Raw genomic sequence first — 26,542 nt, 5'->3', positions numbered from 1 at the left:
GAATAAAATGATTTGATTTGAAAATCAACCCACACTATTAGATATCAGAAGTTATAATCTATAATATACTCGTGCATTTTTTTAATGCATAAAATTTTACTACATATTACTAGCGCAATGCTTGTACAAAATCAGTTTTTGTTGGTCTGGTATGTTTGAGTTTCTGAATAGCCTAGGCTACTATTACACAGGAGCCTAAACTCTGAGAAAACGATTACATTAAGCGCACCAGAATAAAATGCAGCAGGACATCGGACTAACGGTTCGAGAGATATTCGATTCGAACAGACACAGACAGACGTTGTGATTAGATAGATAGCTAGATAGCCTTACTATATATATATATATATATATATATATATATATATATATATATACCAATATTCCCTTATTATCCAGCACAAGAATTTAGTGCCCATTCAAAAAGCCAGAACATATTCATCTTTACTTTATTATAGTTTATTATGGTTATAAGACAAGTATATGACAACTGGGAAATAAAAAGATTTAATACAAATGGCTATGACAAAATGATATACTGTACATGTAACTACCAAAAACATTTAAATGTATTTTGAGAGTTTTCAAAGTTGCCGTCAAGCCCAAGTGTGAAGCCCAAGAAACGGTAACAGTTTTAAACAGAAAAGGCCCTGTGTGTGCAGTCCAGGTCACGCAATGAACTTTGGCACCAGAAGGACGATGAAGCCTGAAACCCTGAAACTGATTCATTGTTGTCGAGTTTCCCTTACACTGTGATTCAGATCTCTGAATCAGCTTTTTCAAGTACTGCCCTCTTCTCAGAGCAGAAGGTTTGCGGCGCCACGCGCATCAGCGCTGGACGTGCCGGACGAAGGCTTGGACCAGCTGGATGAAGGGCTCCTGGCCCTCCGGCGTGCCCTTGGATCCTGGTGCGGGTGGTTTGGTTTGTGGTGAGGGAAGCAGCCCGCTCGCTGGGGAGGAAGGGGAACCTCGGCGGAAAAACCGGAATAATGTGGACAATAGTGTACTCTGAAAGAAACAGAAGAGACCAGATGGAATGGACTGAACAGAGAGGTCAAATATCTTCAGCAAATAGGTCAAAAACACTGTAGAAAAGCATTGTTCACATTCAGCCAGGATTCATTTATTCTTTTTTAATAGGCTATATATATATATATATATATATAAAAACCGGTATATATAAAAATCTAATGTATATATTTTGGGGAAAATACTGTGTTAATTTAAGATTATTTTTCACAGCAAGTGATTAGTAGATTGTAAAAAAAAAAAAATAAATAAATAAAAAGAACATTTTGCTTTTTGTTTTTTCAAGTAAAGACTGAAGACCTACTGTATTTTTGAGGACTATTTTACACTGTGACACTTTTAGTGAAAATGTATTGGCCTTTAATTAATGCTGATCATAACTTGATGGAAAATAAGGGGAAAACAATACAAACAGGATAATTATGGTTTTACAGTAATAACAATAACCCACAAATTTAAATAAATACATAATAAAGCAGATAAATAAAGGCATGGGGGGGTTGATTCATTGGAAATGTCACAAAACAAAAAAAATCTTTATTGTTAGAAAATTAGATTTTGATGTCAAATTAATTTTACTTTTATTTAAATAACAAATAAATAAAAGGGTATATGTAGGGAAAAAAAGATAATTAATTGAAAATGTCACAAAACGAAAATGTAATATTTTTTTATTAAGTAATTGTGGTGAATAACTCACCAGCTCTGAGCTGAGCTCCTGTTTAAGTCTCTGTTTGTCTCGGGGCAAAACTGAAGGATCCTTCAGACAACGGACAGCCTGAGAGATCAACACGTAGAAGCAGTTCTCCATGGAGAACATCAGCAAAGACCTGGAAGCAGAGGCCGAGAGATGATGAGATACGGTCCGACTGAAGAACCATACGCACACAGACAGCATCACAGGCGTTTCCTGCTCACTTTAGTGCTTGCGTGTCCTCAGAGGAGACAACCGGCTCTTTCTTCTTCTCAATCTAAACAGAAAACAATTCAAATCACCAATTTAAATACCATGACGATCTACAAGAGACGAAAAGGGGAAAAGTGCAGCACTACCTCTCCCAGCATGCTCAGCGCCACATTAATAGTGGCCATCAGAGTGCCAAACGACGGCGCCACATCGGAGTCAAACGCAGGAGTGGTGAAACTCAACACAAACAGAGTCCTGTACTCCGCAAGGTCCATAGACTAAAACACACACACAATAAAACATGAATATGAATGAATATTTCTGCATGATTATGAATGTGTGTGTGTGTGTGTGTGTGTGTACCTGGTCCAGTAATATCTGACAGCAGTCGGGCGTGAAGTGCTGTAACGTGGCCAGTGTTTTACTGAGGATTTTTAACAGGCTGCACTGCACCGCCTGCAGGGCTTTAGACTCCGCCTCTTCTCTCTCGCCCTCCACCTGCTCTTTAGAGGCGGGCTGAGCGGCACGCTGGGGGTGTGGCCCCTGAGGAAGCCCCTCCCCATTCTTAACCTGGCCAAACACACACATATTAAAGCGATCACATTCAGCGCAGACAGAGTCAAGTCACCTTGATTTATATAGCGCTTTTAACAATATAGATCGTTTCAAAGCAGCTTCACAGTGATAATAGGACAGAGAGTAACAGAGAATATTCTAGAAACAAAACAAAGTTATTGTCCAGCACAGACACTAAGGCCTTGTCTACACTTGTCTGATATGTGTTTGTTTAAAAACACATACTTTTCTCTCAGTTTAAGCCTTCCGTTCACACCGAGACGAGCTAAGCTTTTTGAAAACGCGCTCCAAAGTAGATGCATTAGAAACCTCTGTTTTCGCATTGTAGTTTGAACTGTGAAACTGGAATTATTTGAAAACGATGACCAGTTTAGTCATGGGACGCATGTTGAACCTATTGAAATTCATGTTTATACTGTATTGTGCCAGTTATGTGCAATTCACTTTCGCACCGTTGCTAAAATATGTCCTTTGTACACTCTTCAGGTCACAGTCCTCCAAAGATGACTGAAAATGTACTCACGAAAGGGACGCTCAGTGGATGGGGAGATAGTTTGCTAAATAAAATGATCCTGCCAGGAAAATTGCGTGATGACTTGATAAAATCTTGTTCCGTCTGTATCACCTCAGTGAGCTTTTATGAGGGTTATGCATGCGCAGTAAGGTGAATTTAGCATTAGCAAAAAGCTAATGTCGATGGAGAGCATTTTGAAACGACAACTAAACCTTCAAATCTATCCGGATTATTAATGCAGACATAGCCTAAAAGATCATCCGTGTTTCGCTTCTTCCTGTCTCATACCTGCAGGTAATGGTGCAGCATCTTCTTGCTGTGAAGGAGGTACGTACACGTCTGACACAGATAGCACAGATTCACCTGAAACACACGCACACATGAATCATTATTGTCATGTAGACCAGGGGATCACAAACAAGGCCCTGGGACATAAAACCTCAGGGGGGTAGTTAAGTATTTATTTCAGTTAATATTTCAATAATTTAAAAACACAATTGTACAATTCTCTGATGTCTAATGTTTACAAATAAACCGACAAAATCAGTGTTCAATTGATTGTTTTTTTCTATTATATGTACAGTATGGGGCTGTATGGGCTGGCCAAAAAATATAGTGTTTTTAGCGATTTCCAGTGGCAGTGTAGTCTTTGTTCTTAGTAGTTACTTTTTAGGGTGTTCACACTTTCATAGGAACTAAATAACATGACAAGTTACAGTTCATATTATTATTAAATTCATTCACTTAAAAAAGTGAATTCTTGAACTTGTAACATGAAATCTTCGAGCTGTAAACTTTTTGTCCACAAAAACGTTAGAAATTATGCAAATGTAAATAAAATGCCTAAATGCATGTTAAACACTATTTTACATTGAAAGCGTGTAAATGAATAGTGTCAAGGGGGTCGCACACCGGACGAGAAGCGCGTGTCGCACACCGGGCGCACACATTCTAATCACGCGAGCTCAATTTTGAATCAACTCCTGGTAGAGAGCTGCACGATGTGCGAGTTTTAACTTTTTTTTTAATGCTGATTGAATAATAGCTGATGTTTGAACGTTAATCAAGTAAAAGTGTCTATTATGTTAAGTCTGTTATTTTGTTGTAATGTTATCCCTTGTCTAGGCAACTATGTCACATAATACAATAGTATTTATTTAGCTAACGTTTAGCTAGCCCGAGTGAAAACAGCACAGGGTGAAGCCATGTACATTAATGACGATTTGAGACAAATAAATGTAAATTTAATATAAAACTATGCAAATGGTGCTCTGTGGCGCGGCAGGGTTTTGAACAAGGTCCTGAGCCGTAGCTGGGCGCCGTGGACAGACGCCACCAGTGTGTACACACATAGAGCATAATGTGTTCGAATTTTAAAGACATGATGCTGCGTGGTGCTTCTCATGCGTTGTGTGACCCCCTTCACTCTTCACTCTGGCACATGCAGGGCAACAGACTCTATACTTAAATTAAAATTGAAGCCTTTGATTTGATAATTGTGATTTGATAACATCTCGATTTCAGTTTTATTTTGATTGTGTAGCACCATGTTTATTTTAATGTTACACTGGACTGAATGAATAAATATGTTTTCATGGACTCACACACCCCCAGCTGTAGTGAAAGAGTAGTGATGGACTGTGTACCTGCACGTCTCTCAGCAGCTGCGGCAGGTGGAACTGCCACTCCTTGCAGAAGTTGGAGAGCTGGAGCAAGAAGCCCACCGTGTGATCGGCCTCATCCAGACACGCCAGAGACTGAACCGTCCTCACCGCATTCAGACACTACAACAACAGGAGAACAACTCAAATCACATCATTCTTATTAATCAACACTTTCAATGAGCAGTCATGTTGTCACGACAGAATAGGGCAGAACATTTTTTTTATTTGAATTGAAAAAATATTTTACACATCACGGTTGCATTGTTGTATTACTAAATCATAATCGGTAAGAAAATAATGGGGGGGTGGGGGGGTCTAGACAATACTAATTATCATATTTGTAAGACAGTACAGTACCTATCCTGTAGATGGGAAATAAAATGTTATTTTTTAATTATTATTACATTTGTAGATTGAGTAATAGAACAATAGATGAAAATAGACTTCACAACAACTTATAGAACAATAGATTCAATAGATAAAAAATAGATTAAAAAAACTGATATAAATAGATAAAAAATGATTTAAAAATAAATAAAACAAAAACGATAAGATGGATAGAAAGAATGACCAAAAGAACGGTAGATAGAATGATAGAGAAATTTATAGAACGATAGACATATAGATCTATAGAAAGATACAGAGCAATAGATATAGAATGGATAAAGAGATATTAAGAAGCATTGACAGAATGGGAGTTTGAACAAGTAATATATATATACACTCACCGGCCACTTTATTAGGTACCCCATGCTAGTAACGGGTTGGACCCCCTTTTGCCTTCAGAACTGCCTCAATTCTTCGTGGCATAGATTCAACAAGGTGCTGGAAGCATTCCTCAGGGAGTTTGGTCCATATTGACATGATGGCATCACACAGTTGCCACAGATTTGTCGGCTGCACATCCATGATGCGAATCTCCCGTTCCACCACATCCCAAAGATGCTCTATTGGATTGAGATCTGGTGACTGTGGAGGCCATTTGAGTACAGCGAACTCATTGTCATGTTCAAGAAACCAGTCTGAGATGATTCCAGCTTTATGACATGGCGCATTATCCTGCTGAAAGTAGCCATCAGAAGTTGGGTACATTGTGGTCATAAAGGGATGGACATGGTCAGCAACAATACTCAGGTAGGCTGTGGCGTTGCAACGATGCTCAATTGGTACCAAGGGGCCCAAAGAGTGCCAAGAAAATATTCCCCACACCATGACACCACCACCACCAGCCTGAACCGTTGATACAAGGCAGGATGGATCCATGCTTTCATGTTGTAGACGCCAAATTCTGACCCTACCATCCGAATGTCGCAGCAGAAATCGAGACTCATCAGACCAGGCAACGTTTTTCCAATCTTCTATTGTCCAATTTCGATGAGCTTGTGCAAATTGTAGCCTCAGTTTCCTGTTCTTAGCTGAAAGGAGTGGCACCCGGTGTGGTCTTCTGCTGCTGTAGCCCATCTGCCTCAAAGTTCGACGTACTGTGCGTTCAGAGATGCTCTTCTGCCCACCTTGGTTGTAACGGGTGGTTATTTGAGTCACTGTTGACCTTCTATCAGCTCGAACCAGTCTGGCCATTCTCCTCTGACCTCTGGCATCAACAAGGCATTTCCGCCCACGGAACTGCCGCTCACTGGATGTTTTTTTCTTTTTCGGACCATTCTCTGTAAACCCTAGAGATGGTTGTGCGTGAAAATCCCAGTAGATTAGCAGTTTCTGAAATACTCAGACCAGCCCTTCTGCCACCAACAATCATGCCACGTTCAAAGTTACTCAAATCACCTTTCTTCCCCATACTGATGCTCGGTTTGAACTGCAGGAGATTGTCTTGACCATGTCTACATGCCTAAATGCACTGAGTTGCCGCCATGTGATTGGCTGCTTAGAAATTAAGTGTTAACGAGCAGTTGGACAGGTGTACCTAATAAAGTGGCCGGTGAGTGTATATATATATATATATATATATATATAATGTAAAATAGATAGAATGATAGATGATAGTACAACAGAGAGCAATAGATGAAACGATAGATAGATAGATGTCTCACAAACCTGAAGGATGCGCTCTTGGTGCACACCCACAAAGTCGAGCGCCTCATTAATGAAGTTGTAACGGAGAGTTTTCAGCAGACTTTCCATCAGAGACAAACACAATCTGTACACACCAGGCCAGCTGGGAGCGTCCTGAGACTTACGCACAAACGCCTGAGAGAGAGAGAGAGAGAGAGAGAGAGAGAGAGAGAAAACGAGAGCAGGGCTTTAAGACAACCTCTAACCCTCTTTAGAACAATCAAGCTGAAGTCTTAGTTTAAGTCAGTACCTGAGAGGCTCCATTAGCTGGACCCTCATACACACTGAGGAGAGGAAGACAGATGCTCTGGATCACTCCGGCACCTGCCACTGCTGCCGCCCCCTACAGATCAGGAGGAACATCATCACAAACACTTCATGCACAACAGCACTGAGAAGTCAGAATCATTTTAGCTAATCAGGTATATCAGGTTCCCAAAAGTCCTATTGTGTCATTTTAGAGTAAAATACACATTTAATTTGTTTATGATCTCAAATTGATGTCACCCATCTCACAGTTATAACCTTCCCAAAGTTTCATGTAATAAAATGTAATGAATTAAAATAAGAAAGATCTTATTTAGTTTTAGTTTATTTTAATGCTTATTTTGAAGACTCCCTGGTTGAGAACCACTGATTCAAAAGCAAGCTTCATCAGTGAGTCAGGCATCACTCATTAATCAGGCATGTGATTGGCTAAGGACAAAAAAGCAGGAAAATATACCGAGCCAACTACTCAAGTTGTTTTAAACCTGAATAAGTTTCTTTCTTCTGTTTAAGTTATTTGGAAGAATGTGGGTAAAAAAACAGTTGATGTACCCCAGTGATTTCCATACTAAATTTTTCCCTATGGAAGTCAATGGGGACCAGCAACTGTCTGGTTACCCACATCTTCTTTTTTGTTCAGCACAAGAAATAAATTAATACAGGTTTGGAACAACAACATTACAGTGAATAAATAATGACAGAATTTTTATTTTGGGGTCAACTATCCCTTTAAGAACAAGCGGCTTCATTTTTATTATTAGGGCTACTGTCACTTTAAGACCTGTACGCGACACGTCTAATATACACGGAGCATTTGACAAGCAGATTTCTCTCAATTTTCTCGGTTTGCTTTCAGTTGGCCTCCCCCGAGAAAATTTTGATTTCTCTGACCAAATTATGTGCCATTTAAGACTTTTGAAGGCCAAAAAAAGGATAATAAATAGCTTTAAAACCATGTCAGTGGGCATTCGATTATTTTGTCAATAGCCTGCTCTCTTCTCATCTACATCTTTATTTTTCTCAGTCTCCTTATCCTGCCCTATTTCTTCCCCTCCTAAACTCCTAAACCCCCTGAACTTTGACTGATAGTCTTTCATTTTCATCTGTCAGTGAAGTAAATAATTGATAATTATATGTTTCATGAATTTCATGCATTCTCAGGATTCTATGCAGCATTAAATGCACGCAGGTGATTTTTGAATATTAATGAACGAATATTAATGTCGATATACAATGGTTTGTTAAAACTAATCCTGCTATTGATCTCTTTGTAAGACCCAAACAGCGGCTATAGGGAAAACAAATGTCAGGCGAAATATTTCGGACCTAAAACTAACTTTACCGCGCTCAACCACCGCAAGTGCATTTCAAGCATTTGTAAAGCCTTGTGTATAACTAGACGCGTCCGCACGAGCGCGGGGCTCCGCGCGCACCTCTCCAAACGGACGAGGCGTTTATAGCTACTTTATATAGTTTACTTTATGCTGTTATACTTTATACAGTTTATACTTTATATAGTTTATACTTTGTGTTTATCGCTCGTGTTCAGCGGGGAGGAAGGGAAGTTGGTCCATATCGGGAGAAGCAAGATTCGTTGAGATTAATTAATCTATTTATTTATTAATTTATCTGAGGTGCCGGAACGCAGTTCCGGACCACTTTAACCCCTGGACATAACCAAATGTTCTTATGTAAACCTTGTGTATATTTGAGAGTATTAGCGAAATAATACTACTCGAAAGATAACTTAGTCCAGCAACCAGGCGCTGTTAGACAAGCTTTTAGTGCATGAGCACGTCGGGTGTTCGCGCTCAGAACAGCGCATTAGCAGTGAATGACATGTTTAACCGGCAAGGCTTTAAAGCAGATGCAAATTAACTTTTGTGAACTCGCTGAACTGATGTAGCCGTTCCTCTGCGAGTATTTGTCGCGTTGTACACTAATGCTGTTGAGACGGAGGTGTCAGGAGGACTGCAACTGACAGAATGCACGATATAGCTGCAGTCTGCAGCTTGCTTGGAGCAAGGATCATAGCGCAAATTTGAAATATATCGATATATCGCCCAGCCCTGGTGACCTAACTGTGATGTTCTTGTCAACTGACAAAGATACCAGCGCGAGAGCGACTGAGATACGAAATTGAGCAGGTGAAGAAGCTGAACCAAGAAGCTGAACCAAGACATTCTCTGGCTGAACGCAAATACGTCCTTGTTGATACTTTGAAAGGAACTTTCTGTACGCACGTCAGCCAGTTATGGGTTATGTCCTCATATTCTCTCCTTTTCACTCCGGCTGCCGGCTGCCGACACCCTACACCCCCCCCCCCCCCCCCTTTTTTTTTTTTTACAGATCTGCATGATTCACGTAGGTCACATTTTCAGGTCGGAAAATCCGGAATTCCGGATTAATCCGGAAAAATCACATCCCTGATTAATGAAGGATAAAAGCATCGGTCTGTGGTTTGTAAAGCGGCTGAACTGTCAGATTTGTACCTGCGGTGTTCTCGCGAGTGTGAGCAGCAGATGAAGCGCTGCCTCGGTGAAGTAAAGGTTCTGTTTGGAGCGCAGACTCAGTTCTAGAGCGCTCAGAACCGACGGCAGAACTGGCAGCTTCCGGACCACCTGCAGCCACTGCTCACCATCCTCATCGGCACGACACAACTCTTTAGAGAGATGAAGAGCTAACACACACACCTGAGACAGAGAGAGACACCGGTTATGCTCTGAATAGAATACCTGCATACGGTGTAGTGTTGTCACGGTACCAAAATTTCAGTATTCGGTACCAATACCAGTTAAAATTCACGGTTCTCGGTACCAATTTCGGTACCAAAGCTTAGTTTAAATTTACATATATTTAAGTGTTTATCACGGTTATAAGTATGGAAACTGTACATTTGTATTATAAACACTTTAGAAAAAGATTAGATAAAATGACCTAAAATAAACAATAGTATACACCAACACATTTTTGTTTGTAAAGTTTTAATCCATTATTTATTTAATGCACAATGAATTAAGTGAACAAACATGAACAATCAGGTGTTTGTAATAAATAACATTTTCAAACATTAATTAATGTTGTAAAAATATATTGTTCACTCAATGTGTTGATAACTAAGTAATGTTGATGAATGGTATCTTTGTAGCATTACCATAAAACATGTTTTATTTGACTTGACTGTCCTTTTATTTAATCTAAAACTGCATTCATATTTAATTTTAAAAAGGCTTTTTAAACCTGCTGAGTTATAAAGGCAAGAATACGCCTAGAACTGGCACTGACATTAAATGACATAAATAGGGATGCATCGATACTAATACCAGTAGTACTCTGGTGTCGGGTGGATACTACTGTGCTCATGTACTCGTAAAACTACCCCGAAAGCACTTTAGAGGCCGTTCACATGTCGCACGTGTTTTTTAATGATATTTTTGCGCGTGCTTATTCTTTCCAAAGCTCTTGCTCTCACGCGGCGTCTGTCGTTGCTACGCAACGCCAACGAGTTTTTATTATGAGCGCGCTTGAATCACGCCTATATTTGAAATTGCAAATTTGCATGTAATCGGCATCTTATGGCAACGTGACGTTAGCCTAATCCAAAATATTTCCATATGTGGCTCTTTCCTCCTTTCGTTTCAACAAGTGGATTCAGAGAGAGAGCCATATCAGCGTTATAAAGAGGACGCAACTGTGCACGTTTCAGACATCGCGTCTAGAACAGAACTGGATTAACCTGGTATTCGGTACCTAGAAAAGCTGGTACCGTAACATTTTTTTTTTTAGTACCGACTTGGTACCGAAGTACCGAGTTTTTTGACAACACTAGTGTATACTATCATACTGCACAATATTATATACACTGCCTATAAAACACTATGTGAACAGCACATTATATTCAAATCACTTGAGTAGTATACTACATTATTGTCACATAATTTTACCATAATGAAATAAAATAAAGCAAATATAATTAATTAAAATGATAGTATTTAAATTAATTTAAATTTAGCAGGAAGCATTCAGGTATCTGCTACTTTGTGTTTTTAATCGGATTTCTTGTCTCAGAAAAAATGTTAAAACTGTTGCTGATATCAGGTCAAGTGAAGTGCATTGAGGGATAGAGTGTCAACAGCATATTTGTGCAGGTTATAAATAGAAACACAACACTTCTTAACACACTCACTGAGTCTCGCTGGTCTTTCTGGAAATGCGGGCTGTCTGTCTCCATGCTGTCCTCCTGAACGTCACCCCTCTGGATCATGTGACGTGTGCTGTCAATCAACGCCAGGGCTTCGTCCTGAACCATCTCACACATGCACAACAGCAGCTGGGGAAGCTGGGTAATCTCTCCTCCTGAACCAATTATTGTTAAACAATTTTTAACAAAACAAACAATATGCACACAGTCGATGGCAACTGTTCCAAACGCCAGTGAGCCGCCTACCTACACTATATTTTTAGACTGCATTGGTTCAGTGTTATTTTAGCATCATTGAGATACTATTATAGTTTTTATTTATTTATTTTTATTGAAGGGGACGTGATCCAAACTAAAAAAAAATCCAATTACTCTTCAAATATTTTTTCCTGAAGATAATTTGTCTCATTATAGGTAATTCTAATAATAATGATGTATGTTCAAATGTTCATTTTTTCCAAGAAGTTTGGTTTTAGTTACTTAATTGATGCTATAAAACCAGGGTGTAATGTCATGGTTGACAGCTGTGATTGCGATTGAATTTGCAGGACTATGGGCAGGACCTTAATACTGCGGCTCCACCTCAGGACCACTAATGGGCAGACTCTCTCATCGGGAACAACTGTTTCTGGGATATTTTGCCTTCATTTTTTTCTATAGTGGAAGGAAGTGGATATGATAAAAAATCTGACTTGGTTTTTGGAACAGAGCTTGGTTTTTCCAAACCAACATACAGACTGACCGTTGAGTCCTTGTATATGTAGAGCTAAGATGAGAGCTGACAGGAGTTTGGCTTTGGTTCGGTCCATGAGCTGTTGTTCAGCGTGCAGAACGCTCTCCATCATCAAAGACAAGGGCGTCAGTAGAGCTGGAGCAGACACCAACACACTGACAAAAAAACAACATCATGAGTTATCATGGAAAACAGGACTTTACTGCCCTTTGAAATAAAAAGGTTTTAAATATAATATTCATACTTTGCACGTGACGTCACAAGTACGGGCTGGCGGGCAAGAACGTCGTTCTCTAGCAACGAAACCCAGTAAACCAATCTAGGATCTTGCCAGGACGTTGCCAGTATTAATAAACAAAACTTGGTGTTTTGAGGTGTAAGCGACATGCCAGATAGTTCGCCAGTAGGTGGCGAGAACGCGTTCATCTGTACGTGACTTGATATATGATATGAGAAGATGAATACACGGAGAATGAATGACACGTTACTGTTGTACTGCGTCTACTTATTACTTACTCACAGTTACCTTGCATGCACAACTATTGTACACTTATTACTATACTACATTACAGCCGAACAGATTGCTAACAGGATTATACACATCGTTGATCTTGTCTGATGCTATGTGGAGTGGATAAGCAGGTAGGCTACAATGTTTGACATCCTACAAGCCTTATATGATACAGTTGGCATACGTATTTATTTTGTACTACTTATCAAGCTGTCATTCACCGGCAGGCAGGGTGTACATATTCAGATGAAGACTACATCACACGATCATGTCACTGTGTAACTTATTGCTGCAAACATTAGTAAACGGACCTTTGCTTTGACTATGAAGATATTCCTGTTTTTCAGCTCCCATACGACAGCGTTGTTAACCCATCCACTCTTCAAAAAAAGATAGCTATCTGTACTTTTGTAGGCTTTCATTTTTTGTGCGGTGTAAGGTGAAGGATTCTCTATAAGATATAACTTACGTAAATATCTCCAAACTCCAAGTCTGGTAGATATTTTAGTATCATTGATATTAGGGCTGCAACTAACAAATTTTTTGATAATCGATTAATCGGACGATTATTTTTTCGGTTAATCGATTAATCAGATATATCCAATTAGATCTTTTGTTTATTATAACTAAATAAAACCCTAAATCGGGGTTGTGGCGAGCAGGACGAGGCCGAGGGACCTGAGAGATGCGAGACCGGTGCGTCTCACAGGTGTCGTTCATTATCACTCACACCACCGGCCTCACGCCGCTCTCTCACCTCCCTCGGCCTCGTCCTGCTCGCCACAAGGGTATTTATGTGTAAAAGTGTACTATAAAAAGTGCAAAGGCCACACAGAGTTTTACTAATATCAATTGTTTTTAATGATAATTGCTGATGGAAAGTTGACAACCATGATTAATGTAGAAAAAAAAAATAATGATATCCAACATATTATGTTTTAACAATTGTGTTAAAAGAAATTTACACAAACATGTAGTTCAGATGTGAAGATATAAACTAAAAACATCTCAAATATATAATTCATTTTAATTTTATTTAAAATTAATTGAATTATAAGGATGAATTGATAAAATAAATATAGAAAGACTAAAAACAACCGTGTGAACGTAAAGCTGAAGACAACCTGATGCTCAAGACAAAATACAAACAACCCAAGTCTCCCAGAAGTTCTGGGAGTCTCCCGCATATTGATAGCGGCTTGCTGATGCCCGCAAATTAGTTAAAACTCCTATTTTTTTTGTCATTTATATTTTTCATTGTTCTGTTTGTTTAAATGTCTATATAGTTTTTATTCATAATTATTTCAGTTTTAAGTTAAGTAAAATAAGAAATGTTGCTTTGACAACTAGCTGAAATAAAAGTTTTTTTTAAATGTTATTTTATTTCAAGTAACAAATTTTTTTTAATGGTTTTAGTTAACTATAGTAGCCCTGATTTACACGTCAACATCTATTTAAGATTCAGTAACTTGGCAGAATTGTTGCTATTCAATTTAAACATGAGGCTTTGAGCAAATCATTTACACTACATAAATCATGAAGAAAAACACACACCTTTTCCACTGTTTGAGTAGGATGAGGAGCAGTGTGACCATCATGGAGCCCAGACGCAGACAGAACACAGACTGAGACATCAGCAGCTGAAAGAGAGAGATGATCACACTATGCCAGGAGTGACCAATCCTGCTGCTGGAGGGCCACTGACCTCCAGTGTTCAACTCCAACCCCAATGAAACACCTGAACAAGCCAATTAAGGTCTTACTAGGTATACTAGAAACTTCAAGGCAGGTGTGTGGAGGCAAGTTAAAGCTAAACACTGCTGGACAGCGTACCTCCAGGACTGAGTTGTGACATAGCTATACATTTAAAAAAAGGTCTTACGTTTTCTTAGTTAGCAGTAAGGTCAGGACTAAATCTTTAATAATTATAAGCGTCTTAATTTAAGAACATTAAAGTCCCTAATTAGATAGGTGGGAGCTTGTATTTATAAGGGAACTTACTGCTGCTTTGGTACCTTCCAAAACGTCCATGAAAAGCTTTTGCCTGACAGTGTCATCCTTCAGATGCATCACCTCAGACTACAAACACACACATACAAGATTGGTTATGATAAACACAGTACCAGCAGTATAACTGCACTCAGATAGTGAAGCATGTGAAGTTGAGTGTAGCTGCTCACATGACTGGTGGAGAGTATTAAAAACGTTCTCCAGGCAGAGATGAGCATCTGAGACTCAGACAGAGAGCGCAGACCCTCCTCTTCTCCATCACACGCCACAAACACCAGATCACGCACATAGTCTGACCAGAACTCATAGCGGCGCTTACTGCTGAAACTCTCTAGAGCCGCTTTCAGCGATGGATCCAACACGCCACTGAGAGAGACAGACAGATGGACAGCTGATGTGAAGCATTAAAGTGTGCAACTGTATTGAGGTTTGCAAACATAAACATGATACAAATAAAAAACAGAGGAGTGTACACAGGATGTGTTCAGTCTAAAGGCTTGTTTTATTTATTATTTTAAAGCAGCTTTTTGGCTGGCTGTTTTTGAATGAAACAGATCATTCTGTTTGGATGAGCTTGTATATCATACCTGACAACATAGTAGATCTCAAGGGCGATTATCTTCATCACAAAGGCACAAGACTCCAGAACACATGGCTACACAAAAACAAACACAATGAAAAAAAAATACTTCGTTATCAAGAACTCAACTATTCATGTGGACACACCATACTGTTTTCATATAAAACTATTACTACTATCGGCTTGAACGAAAACTGGGTAATTACTGTAAGTTAATGAATAACTAACAAGGAGCAATTAATTTGTTATCATATTTTATTCATCTTTGTTATTCTTAGTTAATTAGTAAATGCTTTAGAAGTATTTTATTGTAACTACTAATGTTAACACAGGAAGAAAAAAAAACTCATGAGAGTGTCAAATGTCTTCAAGCTATTACCATTAACTATTTATGCAAACACGTACCTCGGTGGTCTCGGATGGGGGAGGTAAGTTTCCAAATAAAGGAGTTGTGAGGTTTTCCCAGAATTTTTCTCTGCAACAACAAATGATAACATGCTTGGTTTAATTTGACATTTTTACCAACTAAACCAAATGATGCTGGCTATCCTTGACCAATGCAAGTGGACATACATGCTTAAAATGATGTTGAAATAAAATGAACTGAAAAAAATTAACTCAAAATAAAAATGCTGAATCAAAAATCATTAAAACATTAAAAATAAAAAAAAATATGAAAATCATTAAAACTATCCCCCTCCCCCCTCAGTAACTGTTGCTTTTAATTGAAGAAAATACAGTTTTTTGAAACTTGTCAAATCACAAAATGAATAGTGGTTAATTAAATATACCATTACTCCTAGTTTCTATAAAAAAAAATAAAAAAAATAAAAAGCAGCTTTGTCATAATTATGGAAGATGACTTCAAAAATTGAGTTGTACAACAAGAGATCTTAGAGTCAAAAAGGTTGCCCAACTGTGTTATGTGCAAGACACTCACTTGGTCCTGAGCACGGAGAGAGCGCTGTCCCGTCTGTCCTGCCAGAGCGCATGGAGGAAGGCCAGTGCCGCCCTCTGCAGGAGAGGAGGACACCAGTACTTCCCCTGCTGCTTAGAGTCCAACAACTCCAGCACCACCGACAAACAACTCCACGCTCCCAGAGAAAACTCCTACACACACGGAGAGAGACAAAACCAGACAGTCACACGCTGCTCAGACTCATTCAGCATCTCACACTAAATCTATGAGTAATTGTATCCCCTATGAGACCTTTGCCCCATCGCTGCCATCTTTGGCCTCCAGGTTGAGGAAGAGCTCAATGAGTCCGGGTTGCGTTTCCACAGCTACGGTGAGGAACTCAAGTATGGTGACTTTAATACGCATGTCTTCAGTTCTGCTCTGCAGTCGGGTCAAAAACGCATCCCGGATGGCAGCGGCGTCACTGCCCAGGCAAGCGTACACAGACATGGGAGCCACCTGTACACAACACACGCAAAGCACAAACACATGGTGACTGACTTCTATTGTTATTAAATTAAGATCACTATAATACAATTAAAATAGCAATTTAAATTACTATAAATATGAGATTAAACATATTTCATATAGTTGCCAAGGCAACATTTAGGAAGTTTCAATTTTGTAAATTACGTTTCTCATTTAATATTTACAAAGTTATTTTAGATTTATTTCAAAGTTTTAGGTAACTCTAACCCTAAAGTTACATTATTTAGTCCCTTTATGAAGCCGTTTTCCGCATGAGGACCACAATGAGGAGTCAGGAGCATTACCGTGGCAAGTCTCTTCAGCAGCTGTATAGCAAGTCGTGGCAGTGCTGGGTCATGCTTGTGGTAAATATACTTTGCCAACACCGCAATCAGGTTATTGCCATGACCACCTATAAGAAAGACATAGCGGTTGCATGAAAATCTGGTGTTGATAACAAAGCAATATTGGAATAAGGTGAAATATTTATTATTGTGAGCAAACCCTGACAAGAGTCTGATGTTTCATATCAACCATGCACTGAAGTGTGTGTGCTAACCGTGATGTGTCAGAGCTTGCTCCAAAGGTGAGGCCGTATCAGACTGCGGTTTGAGTCTGATCACATTGTTGGTGACTGAGAACGCCAACTTCACTGTCTGGATCAGAACTTGACCAGGTCCCTCTGAACCACCACTGCAGACAGACACAAACTCATTGATTCATGTAAAGAGGATGTAGAGACTGAGCTTGTACTAAGGGCTGAATCAGTGTGTACCTGCTGGGCTGTGCTGCTAGCACCATGTTGATTGTGTCCACTCCCACACCCATGATGTTGACCACAGCCTGTCCTGCCTCTGTGTTGGCCAGACTAAAGATACACAACGACTGCAGACTGGGGGCACTGACATGTGAGAAAACATGTGACATGTGAGAACATATAATACCACCAAATGAAATAACTGATAATGACATCATTCTTATCCTCTTACCTGCCCTCGGACGCCCCCTCCTGACTCAGATTTAGAATAGCATGAACCAGCTCTAGAATCAAACATCCTGAGACAGGACAGTGAAGAGACAGACCGTAAAGCAAATACCAATAAACGTAGAATTTTTAAACAATAATGTTGTGCGAGTTACTCACCGATCGTCTCTCGCACGCCGTACGTGTTGTACCGCCATTTATGATAAGTAGGCAGCATTTCCTTCAGAACCAGTAGCACACATGGGATGAGTCCTCTGCTCTGAGTACTGCCCAACTGACCCTGAAAATACAAAAATCACAAGTTAACATCCACCACGGAAGTGGAGCTTCACTATTTGAGGGAAAAAAATATTTTTGCAATTTTTCTGTTAAACGTGATTGTGTTTTAAAATAGAGCCCGACCGATAAAGGATTCTGAAGGCTGATACCGATTCAAATATTTGTTGGTTTTAAAATCCGACATTCCGATATATCGGCCGATATTTTATTATTTTTTTTTATATTAACAGATTTCCCTAACATTAGTTATTTGTAGTTATTTATGAGTTTTAACTAAAATAATATGATAATGCATTTTAAAAAGAGACTTGTTTCTATTGTAACAACAGAACAGGGGAACATCAAAATATATTAAAGTTGTGATAAATAAAATAATAATTAGTCCCTACATTGCCTTATAAGCTACCTTATAATTACAATGTCAGCTTGCTTATCCATTTTAAATTCTTTCCATCAAGCTACAAACCATTTTCAATCATCAGTTGCTGATTGCCTTCTAAAACCTACTATTTAGCGATTCTAAATCCATTACAGAATGACAGTCTGCAACGCACACTTGGCGTCGTTGGATTTCACACACGTGTAAAAGAAATGTGTTGCGCATTATACACGAGTGTTGCCAACATTGTAGAGTGCCCTCTGGTGGACAAACTATACAACTCCAACACTCAAGACATGGTTGAAGCATGTTTCGTCCGTTTTTAATTTATTTTTGAAATATTAATTTATCGGCCATTATAACTGCCGATACCGATAGTTTGAAAAATGCCTAATATCGTCCGATAAAATCGGCCTGCCGATAAATCGGTCAAGCTCTATTTTAAAATTTGGAAAAATGCTTCAGGTCAAAACTTGTTATATACCAGTGACTCAATTTTTTTATTATGCTTATTATTATTATTATTATTATTATATATATATATATATAAAAAAAAACTTTGGCTGTCTTAATTTGTCAATTTTTTAATGTTGAACCATCAAGTTTTAATTTAGTTGGAAAACGCAGGTAGCCCTTAAAGGTTCTCTTTTGTTAACAAAAGCCAGTTTATAAGCATCAAATTTGGGAAGATGGGTGGTGCATGTTGTGTTTATAAATGCACATTACATTATCTGACCCAGACTCAGAGAAGATGTGAATGAAGTTACTGTGAACCAAACAGCTCCGAGACGGTGAAAACACCAGATTATGAGCTGCTTGTGTGTAAATGAACTCAGTGACGCATCTACAATACAGTGTACCGATACTTGTTAATTTTTTTTTCACATTGTTGATAAATGCATTACCTTGACGAGTGTGGTCACCAGTCTTAAAAAGGCAATGGTTACACTGTACTCTCCTCTGGGCTGTTCTATCAACACCAGCAGGTTGCCATAATTACCCGCTTTCATGCCCTCTGCACTGAAACACAAACCCCAAACATGTTATTCTTCAGGTTTCTCTGACTTCAACAAGTGAATATGATGCTGTCCATGTTCAGCGGCTCTGCATGCGTCTGTGTATCACCTCATGGTCTGTGCCATGTTAGTCAGAGGAGTGGAGGCGAACGGAAGAAAGCCGGTGTGATGCAGACTGGACCAAACCTGCATCAGAAAGAGTGGTTGTTTGGTCTGCAGTTCCTTGCTCTACATAACACAGACTTAGTTTTCATACAATGGTAAACTTTTACCTTCCCGGGCTGCCGAGCAGCCAGAGCAATAAGGCAGTTGACGCAAGAAGTAATCACATCTACTGGAGGGTTAATAACCGAGGTCAACCTGTCAGAATCAAACACATCCTGTTATTTTCATTGTTAATGTACTGTTTGGTTTGGTCTTCATGTTTATGTGTGCATTTCACCTCTGCAGAAGCATGTAGATCCGTGATGTGAGCGGCAGCAGACAGTCAGAAACCGTCCAATCAGTGCTGATGATCTTATGAACCAGATCCAAGATAGGCTTTACTCTCTCACAGTGTGCCAGCACATCTATTCACCCCAGACAGATGTCAATAGCAGGTGAAAACAGGTCAATACTTTCAACAAAACAATATAGTTAAAAAAATAATATAAGATTTGAGGGCGTGTACCTGCAGTAGAGACAACATGCAGCAGCATCTCAATCTCACATGTGAAGAGAGTCCATGAGCTGTAGGAATATTCCCAGCGCACAAGGACGCTCTGTTCACCCACTGACAGCGGTTTTACTTCACACACCTGTCCGAAACATCCCTGAGGCATCCGCAGGTTGGTCTGCCCAACCCCTGAACATAAAGATAATACAAAAAAACATATCTATCAATCAAGTAAAAAGAAATCAGAAACGGACAGATTGTGCATGACTTCTTGTGCTCAGCACTGACCCAGAGGGTACAGGAGTTTGTGAGTCTGTCTCCTCCACAGAGTGCCATCCTCTCTGGAGATCACGTCGTTGGGTTTGTCCTTATAGGCTTCAGTGTAGAATGACATCTTATCTAAGAAGGTGTACACCTGAGAGACAGACCATGAAACGCCCAAGAAAATTAAAGCATGTATATGTGTGTACATCTATAAACACACACAAAGTGAGAGTAGTAACTGATTATATATGTAATCTTAATTACATAATCATATTCTGAATATTAAGCAGTTGTAATTAAAATATATTCCATTTTAAAATGCTCATAATCAGATTAGTTACTTTTTTCTCACATGATTATGCAGGTAATAAAAGAAAGTGGGTTTTTATTTTTAAATGATTTATTGTTATTTATTTTTTCTATGATTGTTAGCTTTGGGATCAGGAGTGTCTTCACAAACCCCAGTTGTAATGTTAAATGCACTTCATGTTGTTGATAATAAAGAAAGAAATATACTTTTTCTCTTTGTATTTTTATATCAGTGTGATACAAAATGAAAGTGGCCAGATTATATATACATACAAAGATGAATTAGGGAATTTTTTGAATTTCTACAAATAGTTGGTACCTTCTTAGCTGTAGATTTGTCAGACAGCAGTGCAGTGAGCAGCTGTAGTAAAGGTCCAGTCTTATATGGAAACACGCCCACTGCACTGTCCAGAATCACACCCAAGCCCATGTTCGGCTTCTGTAGGGCACAACCAGAGGTCAAAGTTCAGGCCATGTGACAGAAAAAACAAGGTGGGTGTAGTACATCTGATTTTCATTCATACTACAATACTATGTATTCGTTCTATACAAATAGACCTTATTCAGAGCAGCACCATGACAGGTATGAAAGTGAGGCTGTGAGGTATAGACTTACCGTGTTTTCAATGGCATCCGCTGTAAAAAGCTGAATAAAGCTCCTAGATTACTTACAATTTTCCACAGCTTACGTTTTGTCAACTGACATTTCTTGGAAAGATATTTTTCCAGTGTTTCAAGAGCAGAACAATCCGAAAACACATTAAATAACAATAGAGCCCATTGAAGAGATGCAAGTCTATCCCTCACAGCCTCGCTTTCATTCTCATTAAAAATCAAAGATGGCGCTGCCGTGAATAAGGCGTATTCACTTTCACTTTCAACTGGCTTTATTTCCAGCATTTGTCAATGCGTCAATACACGTCTTGGGGGACATGGTGGTTTGGCACAGTCTCTATGTCTGTCTAGGCGTCTTACCAAATGGACATTGCAGTTTATTGCTTATTGCAGTTTATTGGCCACATCTGCAGTCCTCATGCCTCTTTTAATGATCGTGAAGTCAATTCAAATTCAAAAGTAGTAATAGATTTTAGACGCACCATCAGTAAAGAAAGAGAATATACAAATAGTGGAAATGTATTTAATGTGCATCAAATGTTTTGCTCACCGACTCCCAGAAAAGCTCAGCCAGACTCGGTGCAACAAGAACTTCACATGCTGCATTGATCAGGTGCTACAGACAGTATAATCACAATTAATTAATGAGTTGAACATATAATTTAATAACTAATACTCTGTAAATGTGTATTTTTGCACCTGTTGGCTGCCGAGTGTGTCTTCTTCAAACGAGGTGATGACAAAAGACAGGAGACCATAAATACACATCCGTGCAGTGCTCGCCGTACACTAGAAAGAAAGAGACAGTGGGCAGCATGTTTAAGTCCATGTCACCATCTGAGAAAAGTTTTTTTTAGCTAAGCAATTTGCTCCCATTACTCAAGTTGTTGTTCTACAGCTTCCTAGCATTTAAATGTAAATGAATCTAATCTACTTAAAATGGTAAATCAAGCTAACACAAAACAACCAAATTTAACTATAACTATTGTTATTATTGAAGTTCTTGAAACTTCTGAAAAAAAAAAAAAAAAATATCGGGTTAATTTAATCATTATTTAATATCATCATTTAATACCAACACCCAAAGTTAATAAAAGTTTTTTTATTCTGTTAATAAAAGTTTGAAAAGTATCAGCTTTCTCATAATTATTACAGAATTACCAGAAATATCTCAGCCTATATGGGGGCTTTCAGTATTGTACTGGAAAACACAGGACCTTCAAGTCAAAAGTTGAGAACCACTGGTCTAATGTTATTCAAGGGTTCCTGCAACAGTGATAGAAAGCTGTCCTTACATTATTTCCAGCATTGCCGAGCGCCTGCAGCGTGTTGGTGAGGTACTGGAAGACTCCTAGCTGAAGCGTAGTGTGACCTAGACGTCTGATCACAGAGCTGACTTCCTCTGGATGCAGTGTGTGTTGCAGCAGAACCCACGCCAACAGAACCGGCCCGTGGTGAGAGATGTCACCAAAAGTCAACAGCATCTGATCCATCTCCTGCACACACATAACAGCCAGTAATCACTAATTTTTTAAGCAAATCTCTAGATTTGGGATAAAACAAGGTTGTGGATTTAATAAGATTTCAGAGCAACAACTATCCACTTTTAAAAGGTAATTTCTTAATATAAATAAACATTGAAAAGTTTGGGGTAAGTACGATTCTTTAATTACTTTTCTTCAGCAAGGACATTAAACTGATCAAAGAGATACATTTACAATGTTACAAAATATTTCTATTTCAAATAAATGCTGTTCTTTTGAACTGTGTTCATCAAAGAATCCTGAAAAAATTATTTTTTTTAAAATTGATAGTGATAAGAAATACTTCAACATAAACATTTCAGCATATTAGAATGACTTCTGAAGGATCATGTGACATAACTGACTTGGTGTAATGGCTGTTTTTACTGTATTTTTAATACAAAATAAATGCAGCCTTGCTGAGCATAAGAGACATTTCAGAAGCATTAAACCTTTTTTTTACATCTTTAAAAAGAAAATGGACCTCAAACTTTGGATCAAAAAACAACCACAATTAGTTGCTGTATCTGAACTGTCCCTGGTCAGGATTACCTTGCAAACATCCTGTTGGTCATAAAACTGATGCTGCTCAGTTCGGTCCTCCAGAGCACATTTATGCAGGAAGTCGATATCCATCCCCTCCACAAGAATCAAAGAACTAAAATACCTGTTGGGAGGATGACACAGTGAGTCAATATATTATAAAACTCTGTTTGCGAGTGTATGAGAGGAAAAGGAGCAGGTGACTGACCCAATGCGTTCAACCAGTGCATCCATGCTCTTGTCCACAAGGTGTCGATTAGTCTGCCGCAGTCCAAAGCCTTGCTCCTTAAACAGCCGTGTGAATGTGGAAAGGTCATTGGGCGGCATCTCGAAGTATGCATAATACAGGAACAAGATCTCCAACAGAAGGGCCTGCTCCTTTAGACACTGCACAAACCAGCGGGACACCTGCCTCTCCGTCTACACAGAGAAGAGATGAGTCAAATTCTATACGAGTAATTAATTGTGATGCTGCTCTAAATATAATCAGAGTACCCATCTTCTTCTCACCATCAGGTTTCCATGCGTCTCCCATGTTGGAGCTTCTAATTTGGACAGCAACTCAAACTGCTTCCTGTAATTGGACACCAGATCTTTCTCCAGCTGACTAACACAGTTGGAGTACTCTGCCTAAAGTGAGAAAGAGGAAGAATTTAATTCATCTGGTCTTCTGACTGTCTGACACAACAGCTGATCTCTGCTGCTATTATTTACCCTGTATGGATGTCTCTCATCCTGGAAGTATGTTAGGAGGTGGAGAACGCAGCGCAGAACACACAATCTCTCTTCATAGTAGTAATCTGCTATCTGTGTAACACAATTACAACATCAGCATCATATTTCTATAGTCATTTTGTGCTTTTAAGCAACCATATTTTGTCTCAACAAGTACTCAAATACAAAGTGATTTGACAGATTCAGATTATTTTTATTTACTGCCATGTCAGCAATCAAAGCTATTTTCATGGCAAAAATTCAATTATAAAAAATTACAAATATCATATAAATACAATTAAAAAAAATAATACATATGTATGTATATATATATATATATATATATATACATACATATACACACATATATATATATACACATCCGGTCATATTATATAACATATTTTTGTCTACCTTCAGAAGCAGAGCTTGACTCTGTCTCTCATCTTGCAGCACCGCCTAATGGCAACAAAAGAGGATTACAATTTATTCAAAAGCTCTCACCATGTACTGTACGTGTGAACACATCAGATGTACGTGTGTGTGCCATTTGAGGCCGGGCTCACCTTGAGTGTGTTTCGTGTGCCTCTGTAGTCCTCCTGAAGGTAACATTGAAAAATCTGCACGCTCTGCTGTTCATCCAAACCCTTACATGATAAACACACATTTATCCATTCCTGAAGTCTCAATCCAGCCAGATTTACCATGTCATTATGTATGAATCAAATAATGAGAATGCAATCCATTTCAAAACTTAGTAAGACATCATCCTAGAAAGCATTTTGGGGATTGAAAAGCATAAAAACATGCATAACATATTATAACCAATAAATCTGCTAACTCAGAACTTTTGCATTTAATGTTGTGGTCTAAGAAGGCATTTAAAACAAAGCCAATGTTGCCAGACACTTACGAGAAGTTTGCTGATCCTGAGTCCAAAGTCTTTGAGAGCTTGTGCTGTGTTTTTATCTGCTTTCAGCTTGTCTGCGGCCGACGTGCTGCACATAACATTTCATGACTTTATATCAAAAGTAAGAAGAGCAATAATGTCACCAGAGCGACCAGAAGTATAATTGTCATTTTGGTTCTAATGACATATCCAAAACCTTTTTAATATAATGTCAAATAATAACACATGTGAGCAAGATATATTCTATTTTCATTTAAATAAGTTCGATTCAAGACGCTTTTTCCCCCTGTTGATTTGATTGTTTCGAGGCTACACCACTCCTTTCAATATGATTGACATTTCATTCAGATTGAGATCAATCAGATCAATTTACTCAAAGGCTTTACGGTCCAATTGATTACAAACTGATTATTTGATTGTATGCAAATATAGCTATTGATACTTTCAAGAGGTAGAACATCATGGAATCAAGCCAATCTCATTTTGTCAAAGTTATTTATTTCCAGGATTTTTTGTTACCTGGGTGGTTTGTAGAAGGACAGACCCTGCAGAAGTCTCTCCCAGTTCCGATTCAATTCAGCTTCAATTTGGCCCTGTCAGATCATACAAATAAAATCACATTTCACAAATGATGGAGAGACAAAAACTCTATAAGATACATTATACAAGTATATCTGGTCAGATCTGTACCTTCTTGGATTAAAACAGCACTATTAATAGCTTTTTCTCACAAAATTATCAATAATTAAATATCATTGAACAAACACATATTTTTAATACAAATATGTGAAATTAGTGTAATTAAATGACAGAACAACATCAGAAATAATTGGTTTGTGTACCAACCGGTTCTCGGAGTGCAGATCTCCCCAGCAAGATAGTCCATAACTCTCGGCTGCTCCTAAATAAGTTTTTTAAATGTGCCATTGTTAATAAACTGGATGGAGGGAATTTTTTTTCTTCTGCTTATGCTTTGCAATACGACAGAGATTCTTGCAGAACTGATAATATAACGTTTTAGCATTGTGTCATTATGATGTTTATAGGTCCATAGCATACAGTATATAAATGTATGGGTAGTTCACTTCACACACACACACACACACACACACACACACACACACACACACACACACACACACACACACATAAAAATACCATCAAAACAATTTAAATATTCATGACAAATCGTGCAACTGTCATCACAATTTTTTAAGAACTGAATTATAACTCGTCACAACAGCTCTTAAAATTGAATGTCAATATTCCATTTTATCCCATATAATATATATATATATATATATATATATATATATATATGGTTACATCCTACATTTAGATTAGACAGTAAAAGACTTTTAGGATCGTACACAAGATACACGATGAAACTCATTCATCACTTCAAACTAACGTTACCGCCAAAGTCAAAACAAACGGAACATTTTCACAAATAATCAATATGAATATCTTTATTTTATTTAATGTTTGAGAAGTTCCGGGCTTAATAAAAGCCTTTAACTGTTCAAGTTAACATTTGAATTTCAGTAGCGCGCGTCTGCCAGCCAACGCACGCGACAGACTCGTGTTTGCCGTTAAATGTCAAATAAATAGCTCGTCGAAATCCTATTTCCCACGCATATTATGGCTACATATGACATATTAAATATCGACACATTCTCCATCTACAAATTTCGCTCTATCTCTTTGAGAACAACACTAGTTAGTTTCTCTTTCTTCCATTTTACCTGACACACATCTCCGAGTCCGCCATCTTCACCCCAATCACGTGACTAACACTAACGCGCACCTCTCGATCACATGACTTGATTAAATCCTAAAAATACATATATACTCATAAAATA

At 38.5% G+C, this 26,542-nt stretch overlaps 1 protein-coding gene across 1 annotated transcript; it reads right to left on the bottom strand.

Annotated features, from left to right (window-relative positions):
- Positions 1-437: 437 nt before the first annotated feature.
- nup188 (nucleoporin 188) lies at positions 438-26,527 on the bottom strand. Its single transcript, XM_089123830.1, has 44 exons — positions 26,426-26,527; positions 25,527-25,581; positions 25,200-25,273; positions 24,684-24,768; positions 24,337-24,417; positions 24,185-24,229; positions 23,771-23,863; positions 23,567-23,686; positions 23,265-23,476; positions 23,066-23,180; positions 22,286-22,486; positions 21,690-21,779; positions 21,541-21,606; positions 20,695-20,814; positions 20,091-20,217; positions 19,818-19,991; positions 19,590-19,716; positions 19,420-19,507; positions 19,257-19,333; positions 19,037-19,151; positions 17,633-17,753; positions 17,478-17,544; positions 17,264-17,389; positions 17,048-17,181; positions 16,794-16,900; positions 16,273-16,479; positions 16,003-16,172; positions 15,468-15,537; positions 15,070-15,137; positions 14,653-14,848; positions 14,474-14,551; positions 14,027-14,112; positions 11,971-12,116; positions 11,214-11,383; positions 9,520-9,720; positions 7,011-7,103; positions 6,743-6,895; positions 4,673-4,810; positions 3,315-3,389; positions 2,300-2,506; positions 2,083-2,214; positions 1,948-2,000; positions 1,730-1,859; positions 438-1,008 (listed from the first exon to the last, which is right to left on the bottom strand). The coding sequence occupies exons 1-44, from the start codon at positions 26,449-26,451 to the stop codon at positions 829-831; spliced, it is 5,199 nt and encodes a 1,732-aa protein (XP_088979956.1). The 5' UTR covers positions 26,452-26,527; the 3' UTR covers positions 438-828.
- Between the last annotated feature and the right edge of the window lie 15 nt (positions 26,528-26,542).

This window comes from Pimephales promelas, chromosome 19 (genome assembly GCF_988280905.1).
Source record: "Pimephales promelas chromosome 19, fPimPro1.hap1.1, whole genome shotgun sequence".
Classification (NCBI taxonomy): domain Eukaryota; kingdom Metazoa; phylum Chordata; class Actinopteri; order Cypriniformes; family Leuciscidae; genus Pimephales; species Pimephales promelas.
Note: the sequence above shows the minus strand (reverse complement) of the source record. Positions and strands in the feature narration are given on the sequence as shown.